The 19,307-nt window shown below is 46.7% G+C and overlaps 1 protein-coding gene across 1 annotated transcript in view; it reads left to right on the forward strand.

Annotated features, from left to right (window-relative positions):
* The window catches only part of LOC115478595 (activated CDC42 kinase 1-like), a 70,573-nt gene that overhangs the window by 28,713 nt on the left and 22,553 nt on the right, over nucleotides 1-19,307 (forward strand). Inside the window, 2 exon segments of the mRNA XM_030216069.1 lie at nucleotides 783-929; nucleotides 3,738-3,832. Of these exon segments, the coding sequence (XP_030071929.1) occupies nucleotides 783-929; nucleotides 3,738-3,832 (242 nt within the window).

Raw genomic sequence — 19,307 nt, forward strand, 5'->3', positions numbered from 1 at the left:
CATAAAGAACCCCCGTGGTGGCTGACGTTTAAACAGGATACTAACTGTTGCAGGATGAATTCTGGTGGGGGTGGGGTGGGGAGGAGTTCTTTACCCTGTAGCACAATGATAATAGTAATAAACTTGGGGGGGGGGCACTTCTCACCTTCGGCCTTCTAGAAGAGATGCTATTAATTGTGACCCTCTGCATCCTGCCAGTTTGCAGATGTTATCCCTAAATCCATTTGCAGTGTCGGCCTTTTCTGATCATGCTGCACCACAAGCTTTACCGAATAAAACCAGTAAGCTTGGTGTGGTGGGATTGGGACCAGGATCACCCTCCTTCTTTTCAAGAGTGGTTCTGGCACCATTTTTATGAAACTTGACAGTGTTTCCATGGAATTGATACTGGTGTAACCTGTTATAAGTTCACGTTTGTTTGACTTTTTTTTTTTTTTTTAATGTGGGCATTTGATGTGTCATGTGGTGTACCAGCCTTGACAAGGCTGTCTCAACCTGTGTCCTCCCCCCCCCCCCCCCCCTTCCAGCCATAATGCCACCGCACTACCTTGTCAGACGCACATGGTAGGGTAACATAGGTAAGCACCCTGTTGCCTCCCTGTCTTATTTTGTCACACCAAAGGACTGCGTGCAGAAGGGGGGGGGGGGGGGTTGGAGTTGGAGCCATTCTGTCTTGCCGCCTCCTCAGTGTATTGAGCCTGCAAAGAGGTGGGATAATGTGGGATACAAATGCAACAAATAAATACTTGTAAACCAAGAGCTGCTCTGGTCTGTGCACACAGATTCTCCATAAGATTGACAAGGAAGGAGAACGCCTGCCGAGACCTGAGGACTGTTCCCAGGACGTCTACAACGTCATGCTGCAGTGCTGGGCCCACAAACCTGAGGATCGTCCTACCTTTGTGGCTCTCCGCGACTTCCTGGTGGAGGTAGGTGCAAAAGTGTCAGCCACGGCACTTGTGCAAGTACCATGTGACTAGTACAAGGTGTGTGTGTGTGTGTGAGACAGGGGTTTGCGCAGTGGTGAGTAGCTGGATGTGTGTGTGCAGTCGTGCACAGTGAAGTGCATTATGGACCCTGAGGGCCACAACCCAGTCGGGGTTTCAGGATTTCCCCAATGAATAAAAATTAGGGGGGAAAAAACCCTTTAAATACCAATCCCAACGCGGCTTATTTGTACCTGGGGCAATGGAGGGTTAAGTGACTTGCCCAGAGTCACAAGGCGCTGCCTGTGCCAGAAGTGGGAATTGAACTCAGTTCCTCAGGACCAAAGTCCACCACCCTAACCACTAGGCCACTCCTCCACTGTTGCTACTATTTGAGATTCTACATGGAATGTTGCTATTCCACTAGCAAAGTCGGCCCTTGCAGATCACCAATGTGGCTGCACAGGCTTCTGCTTCTGTGAGTCTGACGTCCTGCACATACGTGCAGGACGTCAGACTCACAGAAACAGAAGCCTGCGCAGCCTTCTACATGGAATGTTGCTAGTGGAATAGCAACATTCCATGTAGAATCTCCAACAGTATCTATTTTCTTTTTGTTACATTTGTACCCTGCGCTTTCCCACTAATGGCAGGCTCAATGCGGCTTACATGGGGCAATGGAGGGTTAAGTGACTTGCCCAGAGTCACAAGGAGCTGCCTGTGCCAGAAGTGGGAATTGAACTCAGTTCCTCAGGACCAAAGTCCACCACCCTAACCACTAGGCCACTCCTCCACTCAACCAAAAACCAAGAAAATTTCATTTCATCCTACGACAAGTCCTGTTTCTGATGTATTTTACCAACTATTTCAACAAATATACACATGGCGGTCAGAGAAGAAGAGACTGTAGTCAATATTACTCATTACATTTATTTATTTATTGGGATTTCTTAACGGCCTTTATGAAGAGATTCACGCAAGGCGATGTACAGCAGGTACAGTTTAACATCAAATTTATACTAGTTGATTGACTTTATAAGACTGCTTATGATGGGATGGTAGTGGCTCTCTTTTGAGGGTACCTGGCCTTTTTTTGGGGTGTTTGGTTGATCCAATCCCTTATTTTGTTTTGCAGTGGATATGCTTGAGATCTTTTTGCAAGAACTGCCTTCATTGTATGCAAATAGATCTTGGGGAAATCCTGAAAATCTGACTGGGTTGTGGCCCCTGAGAACTGAGGCTGTTCATCCTGCGTTAAGGGCAATTCTATACCTGGGCGTAGAGGATACTGGCGCTTGTGCAGGTTAAGTTTACACTTGGTGCTGGATTCAGTAAATGGCCCTCAAATTTCAGCGCTGAAAAACGTTGGTGCCATTTTATAATGGTCATTCCGGGATGGGCGCCCTGTATGGAATAGTTGTGTACAACTTTGGGCACGAGGATTTACACTAACTGAAACCTATCCTGGTTGTGCGCTATACGATTTGGGCATGGTCTGTATAGAATATTGCCTAGCAAGATGCGTCCAGATCCAGATTGTTTATAGTTTATTAAGATTTTGATATACTGCAAAGGCAACACTAAGGAAAAGAGCAGCGATAATGATAGGACAGAATTCATGCATCCAACAAAAGAAGAAATAAAAACGAGGAATAAAGCTAAAACTGAAATTCCTAGATCCACAACAGCAGGCCAAGGCAACTCGTAGGCAGGGGGAAGGGACTAAGTCTTCAATAATTGCTTAACAATGGAAAGGAGGCGTCTGATCTAATTTGAGTTGGAAGATGATCCCAAAAATGCAGAGCTCTGGTCTCGTAGTGTGCCAGTCGGGGAGAAGGGAGAGGCAACCGGTTGGCGTCCAAAGATCTCAGGTTATGGACAGGAGTACAGGGTAAGATTGAGGAAGAGAGATAAGAAGGTGAACCAATTGCCAATTAACGCCAGTAATTGAATGTTAGCACCCAATTATTGGCGCAAATTGGCTCGTTAGCCAATTTAGTTGTGCGTGGAAATTTGCGCGCCATTTATGGAATTTCCCTGTTAACACGCAAGTGGCAGCAAAGCGACTAAGCGCCCTTCTGTAAGGGCGCACCTGAGTGGTGTAGCATGTAAATGCAACGGGGCGTTCGCATGGGCGGGGCATGAGTGGTGCTGCCACTTACATGTGTAACTCACAGAATATCGTAAGTTACCTGTGCCCCCGTCACATTTACACAACCGCAGTTACACCAGGTCTAACTACGGATGCATAACTGCCGGGGTTACGCTAGTATTCTGTAATGGAATCTGGGCGTCAAGATGTCGTTGAAGAACAGTCTGTCACCACTTGGCGTCGGGGTGCCTGAAAAGGAAGCGCCCACTTAAAGAATTGCCCCCATAGCTAGATCAGCAATAAAGAACGTGCTACAGATGTGAGTAAACAATGTTTGTGATTAGAACATAAGAGTAGCCATACTGATGGTCCATCTAGCTCAGTATATCCTGTTTTCCAAACAGTGGCCAAGCCAGGTCACAAGTATCTGGCAGAAACCCAAATCCCAGGGCAAGCAGTTGCTTGCCATGTCTGCCTCAATAGCAGACTATGGACTTTTCCTCCAGGAATTTGTCCAAACCTTTTTTAAACCAAGATACGCTAACCGCTGTTACCACATCCTCCGGCAAACAGTTCCAGAGGCTGACTGTTATTTGGGGGGATTAATGGAAAGAGTTTGGAAGATGACTGGTGGTGGTGTTGTTGGGTAGGTGGAGAGGCTTTTGTTCTTTCTGCCTTGCCAAACTGTCTCATCGCTCTCTGTGTTGCTCTGCTTTCAGGCCCAGCCTACAGACATGAGAGCCCTGCAGGACTTCCAAGAGGCCGACAAGCTCCACATCGAGATGGACGATGTCATCACCATCATAGAGGGCAGGTACAGCGCAGATGTTACCCTGCGGTGCCCTGTTGGAGACATGTTCAAGTGTACAGCGCTGCGTACGTCTAGTAGCGCTATAGAAATGATAAGTAGTTGTGGGAGGATGCAGTCTCGATGGATCGTTGGGCTGTCTCGGCGTAGCACCTCTTTTCGAACGGACGGGCTGAGACGGTCCTGTTTTTGCCTCCATGTATCTCTGGACTTCTAATTCCTGCATTTGTTAGGGAAATTAGAATTAGAAGCCCAAAGAGTTTGTTCCTTGTGATATGAAGGTTGTCGACAACATCCACCCGCTCCAACCAATCTACTATTAGCAGTGCCCCCCTCCCCCGGGTGCAGCACGGCGCACCCTCCGGAGTGCCCCCCCCCCCCCCCCCCCCCCGGAGCACGTACTTACAAGGGAAAGCGGCGAGGGATGGGCGGGAGGGCCGAACCGCCCCGAGTGCATGTCGCTGGGAGCTGCGTCAGCTCTGCTGGTTCCCTGCTCTCTCTGCCCCGGGGCAGAGGGAGCAGGGAACCAGCAGAGCTGACACCCCCCCAGCGGCGTGCACCCGGGGTGGAACGCCCCACCGCCCCCCCCTTCCTACGCCACTGACTATCACACTATTAGCCACATAACTTCCCCCTTCCATGATGCCAGGCCCAATAACCCAGTTTAAAATTCTTGGAGGGGGTGTGGGGGGGGGGGGGGGGGGGGATACGCATACAGCTAGCTTTAAATTAAATTGTTTTCTAACCAGCTGCTGAGTAAGGAGATCGGGTCTAGCCCTGTTCTGCTGCTTTTTTTCAGTTCTTTTGGCAGTGGGCTGGGCCAGCCACCGCTCACGGAAGTGGGAGTTTGCCTTTATAAGATGCGGGCGGGGACGCTGGCGTTTAGTCATACAGGTAGGGTCAGGGAGGGTCACTGCAGTGTTGCAGCCTGGCTTTGCTGTAGCTCAGTTGCTTTTCTCCGCTCTGGAAGGAGTTTGCAGGAAGGCCAGCCAAGACCTGCAGTGCAAAGCCTCTGAATCCTTTACAGTAAGGTAGTAATTGGACACCACATCCTTCCTTGGAGAATTTCAGACTTTTTAGCTGCTTTTCTCCTGGGTGGTTTTCTTCCTCTTGTTGTTTTTCACTAGGTTTGTGTCAGGTCTTTTCAGCTTTCTTTAGAGTTAAAAGAAATAATGATTTAGCCCTGAACTCCTGTCCTTGAGAGCCGACTGTCCGCTGGGAACAGAATCTTTCTCCTGTCTTGTATTATCAAGCATATAGTTTGCATTTTTAACCCGATAAACTGACTTGGTTCAGTGGCAGCCTGATTCGATTCTTTCTTTCTTGGCGTTTGGGGGATTCTCGACTATTTTAAGACCAGAGGGGATCAGTTCTGGCCTCTATAACCACAGATTTCACAGCACAAGGAGGACAGGGAGGGGGGGGGGGGGCTTCCCATTCTTCGCCTTTTCATTTTTAACGTGTCACAAAGCATTCTGGGACTTGTAGTTCTGTGGGAAAGCGGGGTTATGTATCCTTGAATTTACTGCATCTGTGTGGGAAAAGGAAGTGCACATTGAGGCATATTTTCAAAGCACTTTGGGAGGCTAAGTTCCATATGTTTCTATGGAACTTTGGGAGGCTAAGTGCTTTGAAAATAAGCCTCTTTGAGTCCTGTTGTGAACAAAAGTGTTAAAAGCATCAGAGGAAAGGGGGGGTTTTGAGGATGGGATTGTGGGTTGGAGGGCTGGTGCTGGGTGGGGTAGTAGATGAACATAGGTGGAAGGTATAAAAACAGTTCTTTCTTGACAAAAGAGTTGTGTGCCTGCTAACGATCCGTTAGGTTAGAAGTTACTATTGTGAAGTGCTTGGTTTTATAGTAAATTAATGCAATTATCCCTTTGTAATCTACCTATAATGTACATGTTTTAATACTCTGTACTTTTCAGATCCGGAAGTGGCGACTGTCACTCCGGCATTATGTAAGCCACATTGAGCCTGCAAATAGGTGGGAAAATGTGGGATAGTGGAGGAGTGGCCTAGTGGTTAGGGTGGTGGACTTTGGTCCTGGGAAATAGGGTTCGATTCCCACTTCAAGCACAGGCAGCTCCTTGTGACTCTGGGCAAGTCACTTAACCCTCCATTGCCCCATGTAAGCCGCACTGAGCCTGCCATGAGTGGGAAAGCGCAGGGTACAAATGTAACAAAAATAAAATAGATACTATTGGAGATTCTACATGGAATGTTGCTACTATTGGAGATTCTACATGGAATGTTGCTATTCCACTAGCAACATTCCATGTAGAAGGCTGCGCAGGCTTCTGTTTCTGTGAATCTGACGTCCTGCACATGCAGGACGTCAGACTCACAGAAGCAGAAGCCTGCGCGGCCACATTGGTGATGTGCAAGGGCCGACTTCTACATGGAATGTTGCTAGTGGAATAGCAACATTCCATGTAGAATCTCAAATAGTAGCAACAGTGGAGGAGTGGCCTAGTGGTTAGGGTGGTGGACTTTGGTCCTGAGGAACTGAGTTTGATTTGCACTTCAGGCACAGGCAGCTCCTTGTGACTCTGGAAAAGTCACTTAACCCTCCATTGCCCCATGTAAGCCGCACTGAGCCTGCCATGAGTGGGAAAGCGCAGGGTACAAATGTAACAAAATAAAATAGATACTATTGGAGATTCTACATGGAATGTTGGTATTCCACTAGCAACATTCCATGTAGAAGGCTGCGCAGGCTTCTGTTTCTGTGAGTCTGACGTCCTGCAGGACGTCAGACTCACAGAAGCAGAAGCCTGCGCGGCCACATTGGTGATCTGCAAGGGCCGACTTCTACATGGACTGTTGCTAGTGGAATAGCAACATTCCATGTAGAATCTCAAATAGTAGCAACAGTGGAGGAGTGGCCTAGTGGTTAGGGTGGTGGACTTTGATCCTGGGGAACTGAGGAAGTGAGTTCGATTCCCACTTCAGGCACAGGCAGCTCCTTGTGACTCTGGGCAAGTCACTTAACCCTCCATTGCCCCATGTAAGCCGCATTGAGCCTGCCATGAGTGGGAAAGCGCAGGGTACAAATGTAACAAAAATAAAATAGATACTATTGGAGATTCTACATGGAATGTTGGTATTCCACTAGCAACATTCCATGTAGAAGGCTGCGCAGGCTTCTGTTTCTGTGAGTCTGACGTCCTGCAGGACGTCAGACTCACAGAAGCAGAAGCCTGCGCGGCCACATTGGTGATCTGCAAGGGCCGACTTCTACATGGAATGTTGCTAGTGGAATAGCAACATTCCATGTAGAATCTCAAATAGTAGCAACAGTGGAGGAGTGGCCTAGTGGTTAGGGTGGTGGACTTTGGTCCTGAGGAAATGAGTTCAGTTCCCACTTCAGGCACAGGCAGCTCCTTGTGACTCTGGGCAAGTCACTTAACCCTCCATTGCCCCATGTAAGCCGCATTGAGCCTGCCATGAGTGGGAAAGCGCGGGGTACAAATGTAACAAAAATAAAATAGATACTATTGGAGATTCTACATGGAATGTTGCTACTATTGGAGATTCTACATGGAATGTTGCTATTCCACTAGCAACATTCCATGTAGAATCTGAAATAGTAGCAACAGTGGAGGAGTGGCCTAGTGGTTAGGGTGGTGGACTTTGATCCTGGGGAACTGAGGAAGTGAGTTGGATTCCCACTTCAGGCACAGGCAGCTCCTTGTGACTCTGGGCAAGTCACTTAACCCTCCATTGCCCCATGTAAGCCACATTGAGCCTGCCATGAGTGGGAAAGCGCAGGGTACAAATGTAAAAAAAAAAAAAATGGAACAAGTAAATAAAGAAAATGTCAGAAAAAGCCTTCTAAATGTTACACTTGTAGGAAAGTTAACTTAGAAATACTTCTTGGATGCTAAAATCATTTGGCGTCATATTAAACAGGGTGAGGCTGGACCCCAGAGCAGAGCTAAGGACCCTGAAGTCATGACTGACGCTCCGCTGCTAATACATTTATTTACTTTTCCCTGAAATGTTAAAAGACCAAAGACACTAGAGAGCTGGCGGACTCTGCCCTTCTTCATGTCTTTGTGCTGACAGAGTCCTTGTACCCTCCCGCTCCCATCCCCCATGCCCTAGCCATGAATCCCTTCTGTATTTAATGACACCTCTTGCTTTGTTCTTGCTTGTGTACAAGTGGAGGCTACCAGCTATGCACACAGAGAGGCACAGCCTCCCTAGGCAACCGCTGCATCGGAGGCGGGGAGAGCCAGGGAGGTTTGCCATCTGGGTTAAAGGGTGAATGAGTGAGTGCGGTGACTGGGCACAGAAGCAGGAAAGGAGGCAAGAGACTGAGGCCTTCTGAGGAGAAAGAGAGAGAGAGAGAGAGAGAGAGGATCTGTGGATGAAGGGGAGCTTGATACACGCCTGATTTAAAAGAGCGAGGTGAGAGATTACATCCCCTTCACCTCAGAGAGCTCCTGCTAAATGCTGAGCCAATCCTGAAATTCATCTCGGCCTGGTCAAGCCACCTTCTAAGTCGTGTACAGGGCGGTTCTGTAACAGATTCCATCTTTTCCTTTATAGGTATAAACGTGTGAACAGGGATCCGTACTGGGACCAGGGCTATTTAACTTATTTAGAAATGATATGGAAATCGGAATTACGAGTGAGCTGATCTAATTTGCAGATGATACACGAGTGGATTGTGAGATATTGCAGGGAATTGGAAGACTGGGCATCCAAATGGCAGATGAAATTTAATGTGGACAAATGCAAGGTGACGCACATTGGAAAGAATAATCCGTCTCATAGATACCTGATGCTGGGGTCCACCTTGGGGGTCAGCAGTCAAGAAAAAGATGTGGATGTAGTTGTAGATAATGCGCTGAAATCTTCTGCTCAGTGTGTGGCAGCGGGTAGGAATTATTAGGAAAAGGGATGGTGAATAAGACCGAAAATACTACAATGTCTTTGTATCGCTCCACGGTGCGTCCACACCTTGAGTATTGTGTTCAGTTCTGGTTGCCTTATCTCAAAAAAGATATAGCGGATTTAGAAACGGTTCAAAGAAGAGCGACCAGAATGATAAAGGGGATGGAACTCCTCTCGCATGAGGAAAGGCTAAAGAGGTTAGGGCTCTTCAGCTTGGAAAAGACACGGCCGAGGGGAGATATGATTGAGGTCTACAAAATCCTGAGTGGTGTAGAACGAGTAGAAGTAAATCGAATTTTTTTACTCGTTCCGAAAGTACAAAGACTAGGGGACAATCGAGGAAGTTACATGGAGATACTTTTAAAACAAATAAGAGGAAATATTTTTTCACTCAACGAATAGTTAAGCTCTGGAACTCTTTGCTGGAGGATGTGGTAACAGCGGTTAGCGTAGCTAGGTTTAAAAAAGGTTTGGACAAATTCCTGGAGGAAAAGTCCATAGTCTGCTGTGGAGACAGACATGGGAAACAACTGCTTGCCCTGGGATTTGTAGTATGGAGTGTTCCTATGATTTGGGTTTCTGCCAAGTACTTGTGACCTGACTTGGCCATTGTTTGGAAGACAGGATACTGAGCTAGATGGACCATTGGTCTGACCCAGTATGGCAACTCTTATGTTCTTATGCTTGAGATTCTACATGGAATGTTGCTACTTTTTGAGATTCTGAATGGAATGTTGCTGCTCTTTGAGATTCTACATGGAATGTTGCTGCTCTTTGAGATTCTACATGGAACGTTGCTACTATTTGGGTTTCTGCCAGGTACTTGTGACCTGACTTGGCCACTGCTTGGAAGGCAGGATACTGAGCTAGATGGACCATTGGTCTGACCCAGTATGGCTACTCTTATATTCTTAGGTCACTGCACTAACCATTAGGTTACTCCCCCATAGAGCTGGAGTAAATGCTCACCTCTAGATTTGGGATATATGCATAAGTACGTAAGTGTTGCCTTACTGGGCCAGACCGAAGGTCCATTAAGCCCAGCATCCTGTTTCCATCAGTGGCCAATCCAGGTTACAAGTACCTGGCAAGATCCCAAAACAGTACAATACATTTTATGCTGCTTATCCTAGAAATAAGCATTGGCGTTTCCCCAAGTCCTATTCCCTGAGACTTTTCTTTTATGAAGCTAGCCAAACTTTTTTTTAAACCCCGCTAAGCTTACTGCTTTTAATTACACGTTGAGTGTTCTATAACTGGAGTGGAGGAGTATTCTAATAGTTAGTGCAGTGGCCTGAAAACCAGGGGAACCGGGTTCGATTCCCACTGCAGCTCCTTGTGACTCAGGGCAAGTCGTCTAACCCTCCATTGCCCCAGTTACAAAATAAATACTTGTATATAATATGTAAACCACTTTGAATGTAACCACAGAGTGGCAGTGTATGAAATCCCCTCCCCCCCTTGCAAATGTGTGCTATCCGAGACAATGTGTGTATTTACAGAGTAGCGCTTCTGTGGACTATCGGTACGTATGCGCATATTCTCATAATCTAGACATTTATGTGCGTCACGTGTATTCAAATATTAGTGCCTCTGTTATAAACTTGTCCCCATGGTGGAAGAATTGTTTAGATAAGAAGGAAAGCGAAAGAGAAAAGATCGGCTGAGGGCGAAAAAGGGTTAAAGAGTGACGAGTAACCTAAGAAACCTTTTTCATTACAGAAAAGGTAGTAGACGCAATGGGATCAGACTCCCGGCGGAGCAGCTGGCGATAAGCACTGTCTCTGAATTCAAGAAAGCATGGGACTAACTCAGAGCATCTGTTACAAAAGAGGAAGGGATTGTAGAGCTTAGTACTTGTTACAGACGGCTAGACTGGATGGGCATGTACGGTCTTTATCTGCCAACATGTTTCCGTGTTTCTAACAAGGTGGCAGCAGTTTAAGCTACAGTCCTTCAACAGCAGAGGGAACTTAACTAGGCAACAGGCAGGCTCAGCGCTGTCGCCGCTAGCAACCGCTGACTGTACAGAAACAACGGAGCCCTCCCCAAGGCGCACACTCCACCCACCAGCTGGTTTGGAGATGAAATTTTACCTGAAGTTGGTTGACCAGTGGCTTACTGATCGTCTATCCCCTAAATGCAGACGGCGTAGAAATTCACTTCACAGCTGTGTGCTGAGTTCTGCTTCCTGTTGCAGCATCAGACACAGCCGAAGATTCTTGTGCAAGTCCAGACCTGCCTATCTATAGGTACAGTGGTGTGCAGAGGTCTGGAATAGATTGTCTGTCTGCAATGTGGAGTTTCAGTCTCGGTGACACTAATTTCATTTCTGTCTTTTAAATTTGTGCTTACTTAGATGCTATTATTCTTTGTGGCTTCCTGCACAATGATTCTGTAATGCTGTTTCAGTCGTAAATACGCATTACATATGTCAACAGCGTAAAATGCAGGTATTGATCTATACATTGCAATGTTAATGTGACTCAGCTGCTCTTCGGATGTTGTGCCCATGGCATCGTACGATTAAATAAAGTTATTTTATTCATCGTTATTATTGTTTTTTGAATATGACAAGAAAATTACCAATTTCGGTGTGTATTAGTGATGGTTATTATTTGGTAGGTCCGTCTTTACTCTTGCAGATGGCCTTGCACCATCCTGGCAGTAAATGGACCAACTTTGGAAGATGGTAGCTGGTGACCACTTGATTGCAGTCTGCAGTGAGTGTTCCCATAAGCTCTGTTTGATGCCGGATTCCGCTTGGATATTTCCATTGCTCTTTCATGCCGCAGATCCTCAACTGGATTCACATGCGGTGACAGGGTTGGTCAATCAAGGGTAGAGATCTTCTTGGATCTCTTCCAATCAACAACTGCTTTTGCTTGATGGCATCTTGGAATCTGTAGTCACCTGGAAAGCACACTTCTCCATTGTCTTGATGTATTGCTCGGCATTTACCATGCCATTGGCGTTGTAGACATCCCAACGCCACTTGCTGTCATGCAATCCCAAGACATGATCTTCAACAGGTGTTTGATAGACACATTCAAACACTCTGACTTGCATTCTTCACCTGGAAATCATCATCCAAAGAGGCAGAAAGTGCTTCCGCAACTGAAAAGTACCTTTTTCCACATCTCGCAAGTCCATTTTGAGTACGTTTTTGCTCACTCAACTCTGCACTTCCTCTGTAACCAGTAGCTTCTTTCTTTACATCCCCTTGATCCATATTCCAGGCATCTTCTACCCACTGTAGATGGAAAAACTGGCAGCCCACAGTTGTCAAACCTCTGCCTGAGGAGGTGAGTGAGCTTGCAGTGATTGGCTGAAGTTGGATCTGCTCTTACTGCACGATCTGATTCTTCTTAACTTTTCTATTTGCTAAGCAGCGGACATTATGAATGAATGTCTTTGCAAAATGAGTTCCACTTGAAAGTGGAGGAATGGCCTAGTGGTTAGGGTGGTGGACTTTGGTCCTGGGGAACTGAGTTCGATTCCCGGCACAGGCAGCTCCTTGTGACTCTGGGCAAGTCACTTAACTCTCCATTGCCCCATGTAAGCCGCATTGAGCCTGCCATGAGTGGGAAAGCGCGGGGTACAAATGTAAAAAAAAAAAAAAAGTGACACCGAAACACCTAGGCCTAGATTCTATATATACAGTGGGGGAAATAAGTATTTGATCCCTTGCTGATTTTGTAAGTTTGCCCACTGACAAAGACATGAGCAGCCCATAATTGAAGGGTAGGTTATTGGTAACAGTGAGAGATAGCACATCACAAATTAAATCCGGAAAATCACATTGTGGAAAGTATATGAATTTATTTGCATTCTGCAGAGGGAAATAAGTATTTGATCCCCCACCAACCAGTAAGAGATCTGGCCCCTACAGACCAGGTAGATGCTCCAAATCAACTCGTTACCTGCATGACAGACAGCTGTCGGCAATGGTCACCTGTATGAAAGACACCTGTCCACAGACTCAGTGAATCAGTCAGACTCTAACCTCTACAAAATGGCCAAGAGCAAGGAGCTGTCTAAGGATGTCAGGGACAAGATCATACACCTGCACAAGGCTGGAATGGGCTACAAAACCATCAGTAAGACGCTGGGCGAGAAGGAGACAACTGTTGGTGCCATAGTAAGAAAATGGAAGAAGTACAAAATGACTGTCAATCGACAAAGATCTGGGGCTCCACGCAAAATCTCACCTCGTGGGGTATCCTTGATCATGAGGAAGGTTAGAAATCAGCCTACAACTACAAGGGGGGAACTTGTCAATGATCTCAAGGCAGCTGGGACCACTGTCACCACGAAAACCATTGGTAACACATTACGACATAACGGATTGCAATCCTGCAGTGCCCGCAAGGTCCCCCTGCTCCGGAAGGCACATGTGACGGCCCGTCTGAAGTTTGCCAGTGAACACCTGGATGATGCCGAGAGTGATTGGGAGAAGGTGCTGTGGTCAGATGAGACAAAAATTGAGCTCTTTGGCATGAACTCAACTCGCCGTGTTTGGAGGAAGAGAAATGCTGCCTATGACCCAAAGAACACCGTCCCCACTGTCAAGCATGGAGGTGGAAATGTTATGTTTTGGGGGTGTTTCTCTGCTAAGGGCACAGGACTACTTCACCGCATCAATGGGAGAATGGATGGGGCCATGTACCGTACAATTCTGAGTGACAACCTCCTTCCCTCCGCCAGGGCCTTAAAAATGGGTCGTGGCTGGGTCTTCCAGCACGACAATGACCCAAAACATACAGCCAAGGCAACAAAGGAGTGGCTCAGGAAGAAGCACATTAGGGTCATGGAGTGGCCTAGCCAGTCACCAGACCTTAATCCCATTGAAAACTTATGGAGGGAGCTGAAGCTGCGAGTTGCCAAGCGACAGCCCAGAACTCTTAATGATTTAGAGATGATCTGCAAAGAGGAGTGGACCAAAATTCCTCCTGACATGTGTGCAAACCTCATCATCAACTACAGAAGACGTCTGACCGCTGTGCTTGCCAACAAGGGTTTTGCCACCAAGTATTAGGTCTTGTTTGCCAGAGGGATTAAATACTTATTTCCCTCTGCAGAATGCAAATAAATTCATATACTTTCCACAATGTGATTTTCCGGATTTAATTTGTGATGTGCTATCTCTCACTGTTACCAATAACCTACCCTTCAATTATGGGCTGCTCATGTCTTTGTCAGTGGGCAAACTTACAAAATCAGCAAGGGATCAAATACTTATTTCCCCCACTGTATGTCACTTAAAAATTGGCGCAGAAGGAAAACACTGTTAGGCATATTCTGTCAACTGCACAGTTTACAGAATACGCCTAAATCCATCTACGCAGCTAGAATTTAGGTGCAGCCAATTACTTCAATGAAAATCTGGTGTAAATGCCCAGGCCTAAGTTTAGGTACGGAGCGGGTTATTCTATAACACTGCGGGTAAATTTTTGGAATGCCCACAACCCGCCCGTGCTCCCATAGCCACGCCCCCTTTTTGGGATCCGTGCAGTAGAAATTACCCTAAGTTATAGGATACGCTTAGCGGGTAGTGCATGTAAATTCTAATTATTGCCAATTAGTCCTGATAATTCCTTTTTACCATCCCGGTATCAGCGCTGATTGTATCGTTATTAAATTAAAAAGTTACGTGGGCAAATCAGCTCCCCGTGCTGATTTGAACGCGTAACTCAAGGCCGTTGGTGCTTAAGCAACCCCAATATTGAACAAACTCCTGACTGTGTCCAGGAATAGGTAATTCCTATTGGGTTCAGCACCCCCAATAATTTTCAAAAGTTGGCTCCTGAGCAAGGCGCAATATATATAGAATTAGGTGGATGATGTGTAACGTTCCGCCATCACATCTACATTTATATGAAAAATTGCAAAACGAAGCTTCAAAACAGCGCTAAGAGCTGCTTATTCCAGACTTTTGCTCATAGATCGACATGCATCTGTGAAACATAGAATCTCTGCTTAACTATGCAGCCATTTTCTTGAAATACACAAATATTTTTTTTTCCTGTGGTTGCAGAGGTCAAGTAACTTCAGTTTTCATGGGATTCAGTGCTATGTGTGTGTTTTTTTTAACCTTGGGGGGGGGGGCATGGCTGTGTGACTTAGGGGATAGATGATCAGTAGACCACTGGTCAACCAACTTCAGCTAAAATTTCATCTCCGAACCAGCTGCTGTTGGGTGGAGTGTGTGACTTGGGGAGGGCTCCGTTTTTTCCTTGTGTGACTTGGGGAGGGCTCCGTTTTTTCCGTGTGTGACTTGGGGAGGGCTCCGTTTTTTCCTTGTGTGACTTGGGGAGGGCTCTGTTTTTTCCGTGTGTGACTTGGGGAGGGCTTTGTTTTTTCCTTGTGTGACTTGGGGAGGGCTCCGTTTTTTCCATGTGTGACTTGGGGAGGGCTCCGTTTTTTTCCTTGTGTGACTTGGGGAGAGCTCCGTTTTTTCCTTGTGTGACTTGGGGGGGGGCTCCGTTTTTTCCGTGTGTGACTTGGGGAGGGCTCCGTTTTTTTCCTTGTGTGACTTGGGGAGGGCTCCGTTTTTTTCCTTGTGTGACTTGGGGAGGGCTCCGTTTTTTCCGTGTGTGACTTGGGCAGGGCTCCGTTGTTTCCGTAGAGTCAGTGGTTGCCAGCAGTGATCTCGCTGCGCTGTCATGTTGTCTGGTTAAGTTCCTGCTGCTGCTGTTTAAATGATTGTAGCTTAAACTGCTGTCACCTTGTTAGAAACACAGAAACGTGTGGGCAGATTAAGACCATACAGCCTATCCAGTCTTCCCAGCTACTAAGCCCAACAGTCCCTTCCTCTCCCTCAGAGATCCTCTGTGCTTGTTCCAAGCTTTTCTTGAATTCAGATACAATCCTCATCTCCACACCTCCAGGAGATCCCGTTCCCCTGTGCCCACCACCCTTTCAGTAAAGAAACATTTCCTTAGGTTACTCCTCAGTGTTTACATTTTTTCACTGTTGTCCTGTTTTTTCTTGATTATCTAGTACTCGCATGTAATTTCCTGAAAGGGGTTTCCCTGGTCATTCCCTGAGGTGCCCTCCTTCGTTCCATTACAGGAGGAATTTCTGACTTTCCCATACCTAATGCTTGGAATCCCAAGTAATGCTCTTTTGTAAATTAGTGACAGATCAGAAAGTATCGGAGCAGTGCCGCTTTCCCAGTTTTACATAGTAACATAGTAGATGACAGCAGAAAAAGACCTGCACGGTCCATCCAGTCTGCCCAACAAGATAACTCATATGTGCTACTTTTTGTGTATACCCTACTTTGATTTGTACCTGTGCTCTTCAGGGCACAGACCGTATAAGTCTGCCCAGCACTATCCCCGCCTCCCAACCACCAGCCCCGCCTCCCGATCTTGACTAAGCTCCTGAGGATCTATTCCTTCTGAACAGGATTCCTTTATGTTTATCCCACGCGTGTTTGAATTCTGTTACCGTTTTCATTTCCACCAATACTTCCTGACATTTTTCTTGAGTCTGCCCCCCCTTCAATCTCATTTCATGTCCTCTCGTTCTACCGATTTCCCATCTCCGGAAAAGGTTCGACTTCATTCAGTCATTTATTGTCAGTTTTCCTTAATTCCTGAACTGATATTAGCATCTAAAGATTTTACATCTCCTTAAATTTGTCCTCATTCCCTTCGTTCACATCTAAGTAAATGAATGGGGGGGGGGGGGGCAGTGCTGCCGTTCTGTTCATCATCAGAACTCCACTCAGGCATCACAAGGGAAAGTGTGGATATCGTGTACAGTGGTGGAAATAAGTATTTGATCCCTTGCTGATTTTGTAAGTTTGCCCACTGACAAAGACATGAGCAGCCCATAATTGAAGGGTAGGTTATTGGTAACAGTGAGAGATAGCACATCACAAATTAAATCCGGAAAATCACATTGTGGAAAGTATATGAATTTATTTGCATTCTGCAGAGGGAAATAAGTATTTGATCCCCCACCAACCAGTAAGAGATCTGGCCCCTACAGACCAGGTAGATGCTCCAAATCAACTCGTTACCTGCATGACAGACAGCTGTCGGCAATGGTCACCTGTATGAAAGACACCTGTCCACAGACTCAGTGAATCAGTCAGACTCTAACCTCTACAAAATGGCCAAGAGCAAGGAGCTGTCTAAGGATGTCAGGGACAAGATCATACACCTGCACAAGGCTGGAATGGGCTACAAAACCATCAGTAAGACGCTGGGCGAGCCATACTGTTACTGTTGGTGCCATAGTAAGAAAATGGAAGAAGTACAAAATGACTGTCAATCGACAAAGATCTGGGGCTCCACGCAAAATCTCACCTCGTGGGGTATCCTTGATCATGAGGAAGGTTAGAAATCAGCCTACAACTACAAGGGGGGAACTTGTCAATGATCTCAAGGCAGCTGGGACCACTGTCACCACGAAAACCATTGGTAACACATTACGACATAACGGATTGCAATCCTGCAGTGCCCGCAAGGTCCCCCTGCTCCGGAAGGCACATGTGACGGCCCGTCTGAAGTTTGCCAGTGAACACCTGGATGATGCCGAGAGTGATTGGGAGAAGGTGCTGTGGTCAGATGAGACAAAAATTGAGCTCTTTGGCATGAACTCAACTCGCCGTGTTTGGAGGAAGAGAAATGCTGCCTATGACCCAAAGAACACCGTCCCCACTGTCAAGCATGGAGGTGGAAATGTTATGTTTTGGGGGTGTTTCTCTGCTAAGGGCACAGGACTACTTCACCGCATCAATGGGAGAATGGATGGGGCCATGTACCGTACAATTCTGAGTGACAACCTCCTTCCCTCCGCCAGGGCCTTAAAAATGGGTCGTGGCTGGGTCTTCCAGCACGACAATGACCCAAAACATACAGCCAAGGCAACAAAGGAGTGGCTCAGGAAGAAGCACATTAGGGTCATGGAGTGGCCTAGCCAGTCACCAGACCTTAATCCCATTGAAAACTTATGGAGGGAGCTGAAGCTGCGAGTTGCCAAGTGACAGCCCAGAACTCTTAATGATTTAGAGATGATCTGCAAAGAGGAGTGGACCAAAATTCCTCCTGACATGTGTGCAAACCTCATCATCAACTACAGAAGACGTCTGACCGCTGTGCTTGCCAACAAGGGTTTTGCCACCAAGTATTAGGTCTTGTTTGCCAGAGGGATTAAATACTTATTTCCCTCTGCAGAATGCAAATAAATTCATATACTTTCCACAATGTGATTTTCCGGATTTAATTTGTGATGTGCTATCTCTCACTGTTACCAATAACCTACCCTTCAATTATGGGCTGCTCATGTCTTTGTCAGTGGGCAAACTTACAAAATCAGCAAGGGATCAAATACTTATTTCCACCACTGTAAGTGTGTTTGATTCTTGATATACCTCCAATCAAAAAGGTATCTTCTTATTTTCTTTTTGTTTTGTTTTATTTCTGTGTATTGCCTTTAAAAGTGGACTAACACGGTTACTCTGTAATAAAATCATATTTACTGGTAATTGTTGTTGTGGATATGACCCTATGCAGCCTCACATTACTGCTTTGTAAAACCTGGAGCTCAAGAACCACTAGTGAACGGAGCAGCCGCAGGGCCAGGATTGCATTTGGCATCTCCTTTCCTTTTCAGGCTTGTGACTCCGGAGGGCAGCTCAGTTCCCTGCTTGCTGTACCCTGGGCTGGCATTTTGTATTTTTGGATAGTGAGTGTTGTGGGTTCTTGAACGGTGCTTGTGGTGGAGGAGCAGGTGTTTGTATGGCAGTCTGCGGTTGTGTCCTTCGTGTCTTTACACGTTGAGGGTTTTTGGATGTGCTTGTGGTGTTGTAGCAAGGTAAGGGATCAGGGTGTGCAATGTTCAACGTGGAGCCTGTGCCATCTCCACCCGCAGTGCGTCACCAGTCCCCTGGGGGCGGCTGAGCTGGTTTTATTTGTTTTTGGTTAATAGTTGTACAATTTCCCTTTCTCCTCCCCCCTGCAGCTTCCGGGGGGGGGGGGGGGGTGGGAGGCAGGGAGGCATCCAGGCGCTCCCTTCTCCCTGCATGCTCACTGGGAGAAGAGCGCAGTGGCAGGCAGCTCATCACATCAGCCTTTCTTCACGTGGGGAGAGCCCTCGGTAATCTCTTTTTCATTTTTTTTTCTTCTGGTTGAGATGAATTTCTCAGTCTCTCTTCACATGGTGCTGCTTTAAGGAATTCAGTTTAGCTTTTTTTTTTTCCCCCTGTGATTAGACTTTTGCCTCTGTTTTTCCTTATCAGTTTCCTGCAGGGAGCAGTATGGGCTCTGAGCTAAGCATGCTAGAAATGAAAATAACTCTCCTTTGTTTTTCTTTGGAGCTGTTGCACACGCTTGTGATGTCCGCAGGAAGATACGGTGCCCTGGTGACTGTGTGATACCGGCTGCACTGTGGAGCGTGCATGGCTTTATTAATGCAACCTCTGATCCATCCCTTCCTCAAATTGTGTTTGAGGAACTAGGTGCATTCAGCCCTGTCTTGGGGTGAGAGGGGTGGGGGGTGGGGGTTTCCATTTCTCCCATGTGTGTGGGTGTGGGTGTATGTACTATGTGTGGGGAGGTTG

The sequence above is a fragment of the Microcaecilia unicolor genome, chromosome 10 (assembly GCF_901765095.1).
Source record: "Microcaecilia unicolor chromosome 10, aMicUni1.1, whole genome shotgun sequence".
NCBI classification, from domain to species: domain Eukaryota; kingdom Metazoa; phylum Chordata; class Amphibia; order Gymnophiona; family Siphonopidae; genus Microcaecilia; species Microcaecilia unicolor.